At 43.3% G+C, this 14,981-nt stretch overlaps 1 protein-coding gene across 1 annotated transcript in view; it reads right to left on the bottom strand.

The window, feature by feature from the left end:
• The window catches only part of ARHGEF28 (Rho guanine nucleotide exchange factor 28), a 330,489-nt gene that overhangs the window by 69,010 nt on the left and 246,498 nt on the right, over positions 1-14,981 (bottom strand). Inside the window, 6 exon segments of the mRNA XM_062212247.1 lie at positions 4,428-4,675; positions 9,634-9,774; positions 10,888-11,015; positions 11,095-11,239; positions 13,029-13,077; positions 13,972-14,027. Of these exon segments, the coding sequence (XP_062068231.1) occupies positions 4,428-4,675; positions 9,634-9,774; positions 10,888-11,015; positions 11,095-11,239; positions 13,029-13,077; positions 13,972-14,027 (767 nt within the window).

Below are 14,981 nucleotides of genomic sequence, written 5' to 3'. Positions count from 1 at the left end.
GTCCTGGCTGCTCCTCTTCCAGTCCAGCTCTCTGCTGTGGCCCGGGAGGGCAGTGGAAGATGGCCCAAGTGCTTAGGCCCCACACCCTCATGGGAGACCAGGAGGAAGCACCTGGCTCCTGACTTCGGATTGGTGCAGTGCCAGTCATAATGGCCATTTGGGGAGTGAACCAACAGAAGGAAGACCTTTCTCTCTGTCTCTTCCTCTTACTGTCCGTAACTCTACCTCTCAAATAAATTTAAAAAACTTAAAAAAAAAAACAAAAAAGATGTTTATTTTGGTACCCAAAAAAACCAAGAAACATTTGAAATTCATACATAGAGTTTTTTCATAATACATATTTTCCATGAATGTTTTGAAGCCCCTTGCACTTTTCTGGAAACTTCTCAACTACTGAGTTGTTTTTTTGTTTTTTGGCTTTTTAAAAATTTTTCACTGTGAAACAACAGTTATCTATTTAACCAAAGTGCCAATAAAATTTCAAAGACAAATAGAGAAAGTTTCTTAGCTGAAGATCAAAACCCTCAGATCATAGACGATTCATTTTCTTCTGAACAAAGATCATAATAAAGACAACATGAAGCACCAGAAATTATTCTGATAAAATACAACTTAAGACTGAAGGTAAATAAAGGGCTTATTAAGAGAGGCCAATATTCCAAGAAAACCTTGTTGTTATAGCAGAAAGGATCATATTCTAATTTTGCATCTGTGTACTTCACCTTGTTTTTAACATTTAAAAATTAGGATTTTACAATTTTTTAATCTTTTGTCACATTCACTTAAAATGTAGACATTACACACATATGTGCTATTTTTTCTTGAAAGCAGAGATGTTACTATCAGAGTGAGGGACTCATGACAATGACCATGATGTGGGGAAAGGAGTACCTGCCATGCACATGCTTCAGTGATGAAGTATTTCTAACTAAATACCAAATGATATCACATCTGCCCAATTTTTATTCTCTCCTGTGTATTAACTTCCACAAATCAAACATGATCTTATCATTCTGCATCTGGCTTATTTCACTTAGCACACTGATCTCCAGTTGCATCCATTTTGTTGCAAATGTCAGGATTTCATCCTTTTTTAATGCTGAGTAATATTCCATCATTTTCTTTATCCAGCCATTAGTTGATGGACATCTAGGTTGATTCCCTATCTTTGCTGTTGTGAATTGAGCTGTTATAAACCTGAAAGTACAGGTAACTCTTTCATATGCTGATTTCATTTCCTTAGGATATATTCCCAAGAGTGAGGTAGTTGGGTCATCAGGTAGATCTATTTTTAGTTTTCTGAGGAATTGCCATAGTTTATACTAACCACATTCCCCATATTCACAATTTCTCACCAACACCAAGAATTCCCAATGACCAAACTATAACATAGTCCAGCCCAACTTCCTGAAATCATGTTGACTCAGTAGAGTGTGGGATTCACTCAAACTCCCCTTTCATACATTTGTAACCAGCTTTGTCTCTTCCTTTGTTCCCACTGAGCACCACGCCCACGTCCACTGTCTCAGGATTTTGCCAATTTAATCCTCAGGAAATTATAAAATTTTAGAGGGACGCCTTTCCATACCCACGAAACTTGGTCAACAACCAGAACATAAAAGCAGACTTAACTCCTCTTTTCTGAATACCAAGGATCCTTTCGCTGAAAGGGAAAGGGGTTATGCTTCATCCAAAGGACCACTTCCCAAACCTTGTTCTCAGTATAGGTCCTGGACTTATCCAGGGAAGTGACAAGATGTGCAATTGTTGTTAACTGTGAAAGTAACTTAACAATGAAACTGGCTTAAGCAATTCGAATCAAAACACAGTGAAGTCATGGTCATTTGGAGCAAGGAAAGAGATGCACATAATCTCAAATGACCAAATAAATATCCTGCATTTTATGTTTGAATGTATTCACAAACTCACTTGGACATTTTTATTCAACTGTCTTGCAAATACCTTATAGTCAATTAACTTGCACCATAGGTTTGAGGTAAATTATAAGGCCAGAACAGGCTTAGACTTTAATCTGCAACGCAGATATCTGTTTGATTTTAAAATATTCTTTAAAATGTGGATTTCTACATTGTTCAACATGTAAGAGCAACTGTTGGGCAACAAATCTTTTTTTTTTTATTTCATAAATGTGAATTTACAAAGTGCAACTTTTGTATTGTTGTGGCTTCCCCCCCCCCCAACCTCCCTCCCTCCCGTGGCCCTCCCCTCTCCCTCTCCCTCTCCCATCCCGCCCTTCATCAAGTTTCATTTTCAATTACCTTCATATACTGAAGATCAACTTAGTATATACTAAGCAAGGATTTCAACAGGCTGCACTCACACAACCGCACAAGGTATAGGGTACTGTTCGACTAGTAGTGTTTTTAAGTTTCATAGTAAAACACATTAAGGACAGAGTTCCTACGTGGGGAGCATGTACCCAGTGACTCCCGTTGTTGATGTAACAATTGGCACTCTTATTTATGACGTCAGCAATCACCCAAGACTCTTGCTATGAGCTGTCTAGGCTATGGAAGCCCCTTGAGTTCACCGACTCTGAACTTGTTTAGTCAAGGCCGTGTCACAGTGGAGGTTCCTTCCTCCCTTCAGAGAAAGGCGCCTCTCTCCTTGATGGCCTGTTCCTTCTGCTGGGGTCTTGTTCACCAGGATCTTTCATTTAGATTGTTTTTTGCCACCGTGTCATGGCTTTCCATGCATGTGAGACTCTCATGGACCTTTTAGCCAGATCCGAATGTCCCAAGGGTTGATTCTGAGGCAGGAGTGCTGTTTTGGGGGTTTGGGCAACAAATCTTAAACTTTGTTTTTGGGCATTAAAAATATCTGTGTTTAAGCATATTTATACCAGCAAACTTAACTCCCTGATTTTTAGCCAAAAGGCCAACAGCTGAACGCCAGCACTGGAAGGGTAAATATACTTGAAAAATTCATATTTTGGGAATTAGCCTCATGGCATAGTGGGTAAAGTCACCTGCAAAGCTGGCATCCCATATGGGCGCCAGTTCGAATCCCAGCTGCTCCACTTCCAATCCAGCTCCCTGATAATGCACATGGGAAAACAGTGGAAGACAGCTCAAGTCCTTGGGCCCCTGAATCTACATGGAAGATCTGGGAGAAGCTCCTGGCCCCTGGCTTTTGCCTGGCCCAGCCCTGGCTTTTGGGACATCTGGGGATTGAACCAGCGAATGGAAGATTTTCTCTCTCTCTCTCTCTCTCTCTCTCTCTCTCTCTCTCTCTCTGTGTGTGTGTGTGAGTATGTGTGTGTGTTTATGTCTCTTCCTCTCTCTGTAACTCCGCTTTTCAAATAAATAAATACACCTTTAAAAAGAATTGTATTTGGGGGGAAGATGGTATTTTCAGCTCTGCCTAGGGAAAGCCACACCATAATTAACATGGATGGATCTCCATGCCTTTCCCCAAGGACTGCAGGTGACTGTTTTATTTCTGTTATCTCGTATCTGTTCTAGATTCTGAAATGTGTAGTAACAAAATAGGATTCCCTAACTGATTGGGACTTATGAGGTTAAACACTTCTCTAGAATGTCACCATGGATGGCTCAAGACATCTTAGTCCTGGCTGCTACTGATCAAAGAGCAGATTCTGGTTCAAATCCCGATTATGTCACCTAGGAGATATATGAATTTGAGAAGGTCATTTCCTTCTCTATGGGCCATTTTTTGTATCTGTATGAAGGGAAAGATAACATCTATCTCATGAGATTGTAAAGGTTAAATGATGTAATGTACACAAAGAACTCAAAAAATATCTGCCTTATCAGAGTTGCTGAATACATGTTATCTAACGTCTCCCTTGGCTTGTTTCCTGAGTTACCCCTTCAGACAGATCCTGGGGCCAATACCCACTGTCAACAGCAGGTACTGATGTGGTGGTTTTATTAGGAGGGTGGTCCAGTCCATTCTTGCTGATGGTTCAAATATCCCAAGCACTTTTAAAAAGTGCCTTTACTTAGTGACCCTTGCTTCTCTTATCCCCCAGGCATCCACTCTAGGGCTCTAATCCAAACAATTTGCCTCCCTCTTCCTAACATGAGCCAGTATTTATCCTGGAGACATTGGTGAGACTAGCACAGGCCTACTGGGGGAGCCATGTTATCAGAGAGCTCATCAAATCATAAAGGCTAAGTAGAAACTTCACACAGGGATCATGCTCGTGACCCCTGGTGGAGCAAAGAGGCCTGGAAGGATCAGCCAAGTGCTGTGACACAGAGAAGCCCGTCATTGGATCCATCATACAAACCAATGTCCAATAAACAGACACCAACCAAACCCATCTGGCAATCACCATACTGAAATAAATTCCATTTCTTCATAGGCTTTCAACCCTGTGGAGAGTTTGGCAAACCTTTCAAGTTTTGGAGGTCAGAGGCTTTAAAAAGAATCTTTCTTACCTGTTGCACCAGAATATCTCCAATTCGGCTGATGATAAAATTCTTTTCATTGCCAGCACAGGACTCCTGCCTTCGCTCCTTCATACTGTAGAAGAAGTGCCGATGGATCTCAAGCAGCTCATCTAAGCAGGGGAAGATCTTGTCCACGGTGCTGTGGTCCAGCTGCAGCTCCTCCTTCATGCCCTTCCTGAAGACCTCAGACATGATGCACAGGGTCTGGATGTGATGCATTTCGGTTTGCATCAGCTCTGAAACGTGGCAGCAGAAACGTGTTTTAAACAAGACTTACAAGACACGTATCTCCATCAACGCAAACTAGTAGACTAACACGTAAGTCACACACAAAGAAAAGAAGGAATGTTTAGAAATAACTAAAATGTGTCTTCCAATATAAAATTCAGCACTGATTAAAAATTCAAAATTCAAAATACTATTTTCTTAAGATGTTACATGAAGATATATAAGCAAGTCAAGTCCAGTATCTATCAATCTAATGTATCAGGAACTCTCGTGATACAACTACTAAGCATCTTTAGGTATCTTTAGCTAATAAATAGGTTGTATTCATATCTGAATGCTCTATAAACTATAACTCTGGTTTGTGCTTTGAGTAGGAGTATAATTAATTTGGTGAATTAAATTGAATTCAGTGTAATATAGTTCCTCAATGCAGACAATACTAGTTTATTTCTAGTTTGGGATCTGTCTCCAAATTTTCACTTTCTCCAGGGGAAAACAATGTATCACAATTGAAGTACAGCATGAAAAAATGAAAAGGCAACCCACAGAATGGGAGAAAAGATTTGCAAATCATGTATCTGATAAGGGATTTGTGTCTAGGAGATCCACCCATCCAATCAACCAACCATCCATCCATCCATCTACCTCCCTACCTACAAGTAAAATTGTAAAAACTCTCACAATTCAACAATTAAAAGCAACCCAATATTTCCACGAGCTCACTTTCTGTAGACTCCTCAGGAGCTAAGAACTTACCTGTATCATTTAATGGAGTCCATACATGACTAAGACCATGTGCAAACTTGTCTTTTTGTGTTTGGCTTATTTCATTCAACATAATGACTACCAGCTGCGCTCTTGTTGTTTTTGAATAACAGTATGTTGTCCTTTTTATGGCCAAGTAGCATTCTATGATGCTACAAACCACATTTTCTTTATCCATTCATCAGTGGGTGGACACTGTGGTTGTTTCCACTTCTTGGCTATTGTGAACAGTGCTGTAATAGACACGGGAGTGCCGGTGTCTCTTTGACAGATTCATCTCAATTCTCTTGGACACACACCCACTGGTGGGATTGTTGGATTATGTACCAGTTTCCATACTTTTTTCCATAATGGCTATACTGATTTACATTCCTACCAACAGTGCACAAGGGCTCATGTTTCCCCACATCCTCACTATCACTTGTTATCTTTTCTCTGTAATTTTAAAAGATGTATTTATTTGAAAGAGTTACAGGGAGGGAGGGAGAAAGAGAGAGAGAGAGAGAGATCTTCCACTTCCTGGTTCACTCCTCCAGATGGCCACAAGAAGCCAAGAGCTTCATCTGGGTCTCCCACATGGATGTAAGGGGTCCAAATACTTAGGTCACCTTCCACTACTTTTAGCAGGGAGCTGGATTGGAAGTGAGCAGCCAGGACACAAACAGATGCTCATATGGGAGGCTGGCATCACAGGCAGCAGCTTTACCCAGTACACCACAACACTGACCTCTATCTTTCCTCTTTTTGATAATTACCAATATAACTGAGATAAGGTGGTATCTCATTAGAGTTTTGATTTGCATTTCCCTGAGCACTGTTTCACATACCTGTTGGCCACTTTATGTCTTCCTTTGAGAAATGTCTGTTTAGATCTTCTGGGATGAGTGAAGATGGGGAAAGTTTGATGAGTACTTAGTTATTTCTAGATAGGAGTAAGAAGGTCTGGGGTTCAAGTGCACAGTGGAGTGACTACAGTGTCAATGTACTGTCAATTTCTCTCTAAAACAAAAACTAGAAGCTAGGGTTTTGAATGTTTTCCTGACAAACAAATGTTAAATGTTTGAGGACATAGATGTATTTACCCTGATTGGACATTACACAGTGTGTACATGTATCAGAATACCACATGGTACCTCATAAATATGTACAATTTTTATGTGTCTGTTAAAATTTTTAAAAATTCAACAATGGGCAAAGGATTTGACTAGATATCTCCCCAAAGAGATAATGGTCAATATGGACATGAAAAAATGCACATCATTAGCCATTAGAGATTGAGGCACCCATTCACACACCAGTATAATTACAATAAAAAAGAGGGACAATAAACAAATGTTGGTGAGGAGGAACTGAAACCCTTCTACAATGCTGGTGGGCACGTAACATGGTGTAGCTACTCTAGAAAACACTCTGGCATTTCCTCTCTAGGTCAAACATAGAGTTACCAAACAACCCCAAATGCACAAACAACTCAAAACCTATATCAGCCAATGATTAGAAAAACAAAATGGAGTATTAGTCAGCCATAAAAAGGAATAGAACATTGACACAGATTCCAACAAAGATAAACCTGGAAAACACTTCGCAGAGTGACAGAAGCCAGTCACAAAAGACCATGTATGGAACCACTTATGTGAAATGTCTGGAGTAGGCAAATTCAAAGAGACAGAAAGTGGATTTGTGGTTGCCAGAGGGAGGGGGTAGGGGACACAGGACATAATGAGCACAGGGTTTCTTTCGCAGTGACACAAATGTTCTGGAATGAGTTAGTCCTTGACAGTGGTACAACTCTGGGAACAAGAGAATATTTCAAAAGTTGTGGTCAATGGAATTAAGAGATAGTGTATCCTGGCCAAAAACATTTAAATTCATCCTTGGGGTTTTCATAGTACGCATTTTTATGAAATACTTGAAACCTCTCATATGAATGAACTTAAAACTTTTTACACCAAAATAAACATCAGCTAATTCTATACCTATAGAGGTTTCTGAAGCTCCTACATACCCTGGAAATCACTGGAGAGCACGCTGGGAGAGGATGACGTCTACGGGACGTGCATTATTCCTCACTTTTAAAATGCATCTTGACAGAAAACAATAAATCACAACTCGGGGGAACATCAGAAGTTCTATATTAGTGAAAACTGCTTCTCGGCCTTTTGGCTAAGATCAAGTGTGCATTAATGAATACTTTCAAACTCACTGCATGTTTCGGGAAAGAGCCCAAAATATCAGCCACGAAAAACACCTAAGTCTGAACAGAGCCTTACTTACTGGTTTATCATAAACAAAAAATCTCAATCGGGAATCACTGACTATAATTACTATATCCTACCATGTTCTTAGTTCCTGCTCTGAGCTAAGAACTTACCTCTGTCATTTAATTTAATCCATTAATCCATCAGCCCATCATGATCCCAAAGACAGGAATGATTTCCTTGTCTTTAAGAGGGAAATGAAGAAGAGGAGAGGGCGAAGGGTCACACCCAGGGAGCAAGCCTGTCTCACAGCCAGGGCCACGCCGTGTGTGAGAACTCATCCCGAACGGGTTACATTTTAACAGTATATGAAATTGAGAGACCAATCATGAAAACTGATAGTATAACACACAGATTTGCTTATATATATATGTATATGTGTATATGTGTATACTTGTATGTATACACACATACACACACACACATATAGCTAGCTAGCTTGGGAAATACATCTTCCTTTCCAAAGTCACTCCCACTAGGGGCTGGTGCTGTAGTACGGCGGGTAAAGCTGCCGCCTGGGATGCCGGCATTCCATGTGGGTGCTGGTTCATGTCCTAGCTGTTCTACTCCTGGTCCAGCTCCCTGCTAAAGGGCTGGGAAAAGCAGTGGAGGATGGCCCAAGTGTTTGGGACCCTTTCACCCATATGGGAGAGAACCAGACGAAGCTCCTGGCCTTGGCTTGGTCCAGTCCTGGCTGTTGCAGTCATCTGGGGAGTGAACCAGCGGATGGAAGATCTCTTTGTCTCTGTCTCTCCTTCACTCTCTGGAGCTCTTTCAAATAAATAAATAACTCTCAGAAAGAAAGAAAGCCCCTTCCACCTCCACAATCCTTGACAGATTTTAAAGCACTTATGTCCACAGCCTCACGTGTGTCATCCTCATCTCCAGTGGACATTTTGGCCCATCTTATAAACAAAGGACCGTAACAGTCAAGAGCCAGTCTCATCTTTAGAATACAGGATATTCTTGGAACCACTTTTCAGCACCGACTTGGTACTTGAAAATTTTTTGTGATTCATTTTTTCCTAATTCGTCTGTAAGTCTACTTCCTCCAATTTAGATTGCCCTCACTCCAAATAGCACGAAAAGGGGAAATCTCACCACGGCTGTATTCTCTGCACAGAACTGCAGCACACAGTTGAGCACTGCCCCAAGCCACATGCTACCACAGGCACTGCTCTGAACGACAGCTCCTTGGTGTGTGCAGTCAAACCACAGGACCACAGGCAGGAACCCTGTCTCCCCAACACTAAAACAAGTGAGCGTGCACTGTGATTCTTTTTTTTTTTTTTTTTTATATTTTTGACAGGCAGAGTGGACAGTGAGAGAGAGACAGAGAGAAAGGTCTTCCTTTTGCCGTTGGTTCACCCTCCAATGGCCGCCGCGGTAGGCACGCTGCGGCCGGCGCACCGCGCTGATCCGATGGCAGGAGCCAGGTGCTTCTCCTGGTCTCCCATGGGGTGCAGGGCCCAAGCACTTGGGCCATCCTCCACTGCACTCCCTAGCCACAGCAGAGAGCTGGCCTGGAAGAGGGGCAACCGGGACAGAATCGGTGCCCCGACCGGGACTAGAACCCGGTGTGCCGGCGCCGCAAGGCGGAGGATTAGCCTAGTGAGCCACGGCGCCGGCCTGCACTGTGATTCTTATACAAAAGAGCGAACAAAGTACTGGCTAAGCCTAAGTAAACTTAGGATATGGGAAATGAAATTTACTTAGTATAAGGTATAAACAATGCCTCATTCAAGCTTCACAACGTTTTAAACCCAAGGATTATTATTCCCATTGTATAAATGGGGAAACCGAGGTTCGAGTGAGTTACATAATTTGTCTGAGATTGGGTAACTGGAAAATGGTAGAACTGAGCTGTCTGCATGTTTTCAAATTCCGTGTTCTTTCCTCTGCTCCACACTGCTTCAGCCCAAGACAACATTTTAAATGCTTACCAAAAATGACATCTTGTCTTTTGATGACATCCTTTTCCTGTTGACTACAGAATAAGGGATCCACTGCAAGACTCCACGATTCTGCTTCAAACTCCTGGGCATCACTGCTGAGGTCACTCCATAGAGAAGAATCCACAACATCTAATATGGGTTTAGACAAGAAAAGCCAGAAGCACAGTAACTCAGAGGACAAAAGATCTCCCCAGCTACCCATGCGTATGCATTCATCACAGCAAATATAGAAACTTCTATAAACAGGGAAACAATGAAGCCAAAATACTGTCATTTACATCTGGAAACCAGACAGATGGTCGCAATCAGGACAGCTTCCACAACAGTGAGGAAGAATCAGATATTAAAATAATGATTGTGTGTACTGGGGGGAGGGGGGAGACATCAGAAGGGCTTTTCGTTTGTTTTGGGTTGCACTCTTCGTTTTATTCAGGGAAGCTTCGGGGCCCATAATATGCTTGCTGAATCTGGACCCACTGAATGCTTTTGCCCCAGGTTATTTGGCACTGTTTGCTCAAGTCTGGTTTCTGAACTGGTGTGCTTGATTTGCACTTGGTTGGCAAAGGCACAAAGCAGAGTGTAAGGGCCTAGGTCATAAGTGAGTGCAGGCTTTCCCGACAGAATTAGCCACAACACACAGGTGCATCTCCCAGGAAAACCAAGCCCTATTTGCCCAAACAGCACTCATGGGGAGATTAGATTCCAGTTTGGAGCAACAAAGTTGAGAAGACGATGGATGAAAAGGCTTCCGTTTATAAGAGAGCCAGGTTCCAGGCAGCAGCCACGCCTCTCTCCTAACCGCCACCCACCCCCCGCCCCAGTTTGGTTTTCCATCACTAACTGATACAACTTGGATACAAAAACGGAATCCTCTCCTACAAAATCCACTTTAAAAAATGCTCTTATTTTAAAAGTTATCATTTCTAATGTAGGAACCAGTTCTAATTCACCAGGGTTTGAATGATAAATAAGCACACAATGTGTCTCACTCTGTTCGTTATGCTTAGGATCTCTTTTCTAGGGAACACATCCACTTAAAATCTGCATCCCATTTCCTTGGTCTCTATCAGGTTTTCACTCCTTTCTTGATAAAGCAGAACCTATCCCAAAGAAATATCAGGAAACAGACTTATTTTTAAAAGAAGAAAAGAACCTGCTTTGGTCTTCTATCCTGCAGAAAGTACCCCTGCCTGGCGAATGTCCACAGAAACCCAAGTAAACACAAATGCACACGCTCCTCACCTTCCATGATGAAACACTCTGTGGAGGGAGAAGAACCCACGGATTGCAGCACCTCATCGGAGTGCGACCTGCTTCTCCAGTTGCTGCTGTCACTCTCTGACTCCAAGGATGTCACTGACCTCCGGAAGCTTGGCAGGAGAGGAGGAGAAAAGTGAGCCCAGGCAGCTTCTCCAAGCCATTAAGATGCAAACACACGCTTTGCCTTACCTTTCCAAGGTGGGGCCTGGGACACTTCTGGACAAAGGATGCACCTGGCCCGCACTGTCCTTCCTTCCCGTGGGCAATCCAATGGGCATGGAGGAAGAAGTGTGCAAGGAGAGACCCAGCTGTGGAGCGTCTCTAAACGAGGAGTCTGGAAGTCAGAGCGGATGCTTCAGGTGGTTGGCACAGAGGACAGTAATGACAAGGCAGTCACTTAAAAGCCAGAAACCGAACCCCTGAACAACCTCTTGTAACGTGTCGCGCGCCCAGCCTTGACACCTGTGTCCCTGCTACATCCTGACACTTGTTTCAAATGTCCCTTCCAATTTCACACCCTCCTGATACCCATGCTGCGGGCCATCTTCTGCATCTGCGCTTGGAGACTTGTGGGTGTTTGGGATGACACAAACAAGCACATGGAATGGGGAAACACTGGACCAGCTTTCCCATAAACCTCTGCTTGCACTCCTTAAACCAGTTTTAACTAGATGGAGGGTGTTATTAGCACTGGAACTGGAATGTGTACTGTGGACGTAAACAAGCACGCACACATGGGCAGCACACGCCATTGAGGGTATGGAATGGTGCCAGGGAGTCTACTCTTTATGGCATACGACTCTCAAGACAGAGGAAACCGGCAACCCCAGCTGGGCTGTCCTCTCTCACAGTGAAAACTAAATGGCACTTTCCTACTTTTCTGGTCAGTTCTGGAACGTTCTGGGTGTAGATGTGTTTACAATGATATTTACTATAAAGGACTCTCAGAAAATATTTCGGTCACCTAACAGAGCTATAAGCATATGTATTCCTGAACAAAAGGGGAAAATACTTAAATAGACATTAGGAAATTGCAAAGGATTTCACATAGATAATTTCCTCTTGTTTTCATGATTACTGCATAAAGAGGAGAAATAGATGATGGCTTATCAATTCTAAGGTGCTTCTTAATTTTCACCTTAACCTTGTGAAATTAAGCTTTAAAACTGATACCAAATGACTTTGAGTCAAGGCAAAGGAGTAAGTGATGTGAGAGCTGCTCCTGCCCCCAGAAAATTAACCCAGAAGCAAGTTACCACGAGTCCCCATAGTTAATGGTCCTTTGACTGAAGTGATTTTTAAAATATCACCCAGCCACCCCTTGTTACAGAACTGAAACGTAAACCAACTTTACGTAGAACAAACTGCAACATTTCTCACAATAATGCACAGGATTTTCAAACCTAGGAGATGTCAGTGTGACAGGTTCTTGCATGTAAAGCAAAGAACTGTCATATGTCACCAAGCATTTTCAAGGTAAATTATTTAAATCTCAGTCATGTATAATTTAGGAACAAAACAGAACCAAGAGATTTTAAAATATAATGCAAACAAAACTTCAAGATATCTTGAAATTTCCCTGCCATCCTACAGGTGCTAAAGAGGTCACAGCCTCAAGCCCAGCTCATCAAGGCACCAGGTCACTATGAGAATGGGTGACAGGGACTGCCAAGAAGCTATAGACTCCAAACTTGAAGGGCTTTTCCACCAACCTTTGTGATTCATAAGAAAGCGATGTGTACTTGTGTGGATATGTGCTACTGGTGGGAAAACAGGTCATATACGTTTAATGTAGCGTTCCCTCTTTTCCCCAAAAGGTTATTCAATCAATAGCATCTCTATTCCACTAGACAGTGCCTTGGAATTAAGACCACATACTGACATCCTCTCCTTATAGCTCTCCCTAACACAAAAGATCATCTGGCACACACCATGAAAAGCTCTTGGGCTGGCACAGATGCTGATACCTTTCTTGAACTCTCTGTATACATTATGCCAAGCATGTGTTGTGAAAGAAAAATAATTGGGTAAATCGGAAAACAAAAGGAGGAATTTTTACAATGGAAAAATATGTGGTACATATTAAAGTTTAAAAAGTTCAAGTCATTTTCCACACCACTTACTTCCAAGGATGGTCTGTGGTTTGTTCTTGTTGTATTTCTCTTGGAATTTCTGGTAAAGAATATTAGAAACACAGAAAGTAAGATCAAAGCAGCACTGGACTACGGGAACATGCACACAGCCACACGGAACAGGATTCCCATCTGCATCATTTTCATTACACGTATTTTGCTTGCAACCAACAAAGAGAAATTCAAAGCCAAAGGCGTTAAATGCAACGAAGAGCAAAGTCTGATGACAGTGACATGTGCAATTGATCATGAAGTGAGCCTTGTGGCCACACGCCTCAGGAAGACTCCCAGCTGCATTAGGAGCCTCGGGGAACCAGAAATCACCAGATCATGTGTCCTGACCAAGGCGGAAACTGGAGTTCCTATCAACACTGCCAACTTCCTTCTGGCTTCTTTCTACTCCCAGCTACTCCTCTTGCCTACACAAGACAACCACCTTGAGCATGTCTCACTCCAAATACAGAGAGAATTCTCTTGTCTGCTGGGTCTACAAGAAGGTCCAGGATGGGAGTGGGGGTGGGAGGTGGGGTCTCAGGGCCAGCAGCAGCCTTCCCTGGGAACTCCTGACACAAGCACATTCTCAGGCCCCAGCCCAGACCTGTGGGCTCAGAAGCTCAGGCCCCAGTCTTAACTGGCCTTCCAGGCGATGCTGATGTTTGAGAATCACTGCTCTAGTCTTCGTGTATGTAAGCTCAGGGTCTGCAGGTGAACCAGTCCCCCAGAAAGCCCAACCTATCCAGCTACCATGGAACACCAGGGGCCACACTAGTGCTTTCCCCTCTACAAGTGCACAGGGAAGTCAACAGCTATGCACTCGGAGCACATGTGATGGCATCACTTCAGAAATCAATGTAGATAGCAATAAAAAAGAGTGAAGGCACAAACAAACAGTATGAAGCAGACACACGGACTCGTCACAGGACGGGGAGATTACCTTGGGACACGGAGGTGCGGCATCTCTGCAGCCCTTGTGGACACTCGTGTTGCAGTCTGAAACAAAGGGAATAGCAGACAGAAGCGCCCACGTTCTTTACATTAATCAGAAATGAGTACGGCTACTGCAGGCTTTTGCTTTTCTTGGTTATTATAAAATTGACATGTAAACATTACAAGTGTTTAGAACACTTCATGAAATAAGAATCACCCATAGCCCCCTTCAGATGCAAGGAACCCTGTCACTGTTGTCACCTCCTTGAGATAGTCGTCCCTTTCTGCAGACGGTCTTACTAACCATGAGACCTGGAACGAGGCACCACTTCGGTGACTGCCTGAGAACCCATTCTCCATCACGCCCATCACAGCACACAGCTGGCCGCCAGCGCCTCTCCACGCCCACACCAGGTAAAAGGCAAGTGATGATGCACAGCAAGAAAGCAAACAGATGTACGGCCAGGCTCTGGTAGGACGCCCTTGAACCTCTTGCTCATGTTTTATGTCATCAAACAATGTGGCTGCTCACTGGAACAAGGTAAGGGAACACTTCCCCTGCCCCCTTCTGACCATGTGCACAGAGCCCCAGGCTGCCTTCAGGCAGAGCCACAGGAGTGCAGGGACTGCTTTCTGCCAGGCCCAATTCCCCTCCTGTCTGCACACACGTGCATCGCCCCGTCATCTCAGACATCCCCTCACGCTGCATCTCAGAGGAGCCCAAGACAGACTGGGAAGTTCGGTGGAAGGAATCCCTCCATTTAGTTCATCAAAACTGTGCTGGATGAGTGCCAGGCACCCACCGGAAGCTGCCCTCCCGCTGCAGGTGTCAAGAGGCATTTTAGCCTGTACCCCTGTAACCACTGAGCAGGGCTGAGGCTACCCAGTGCACTGGCCCTGTTGGCAAACATGGAAGTCCAGGGGCTCTCTCCTCTGTTCTCCTGCAGAAAAGGAAAGAAAAGGAAAAGGAGCACAGGCAAAGCCAAAGATACCGCAGGACAAAGCCATGCTGGAAAG

This window comes from Lepus europaeus, chromosome 15 (assembly GCF_033115175.1).
Source record: "Lepus europaeus isolate LE1 chromosome 15, mLepTim1.pri, whole genome shotgun sequence".
NCBI lineage: Eukaryota > Metazoa > Chordata > Mammalia > Lagomorpha > Leporidae > Lepus > Lepus europaeus.
Note: the sequence above shows the minus strand (reverse complement) of the source record. Positions and strands in the feature narration are given on the sequence as shown.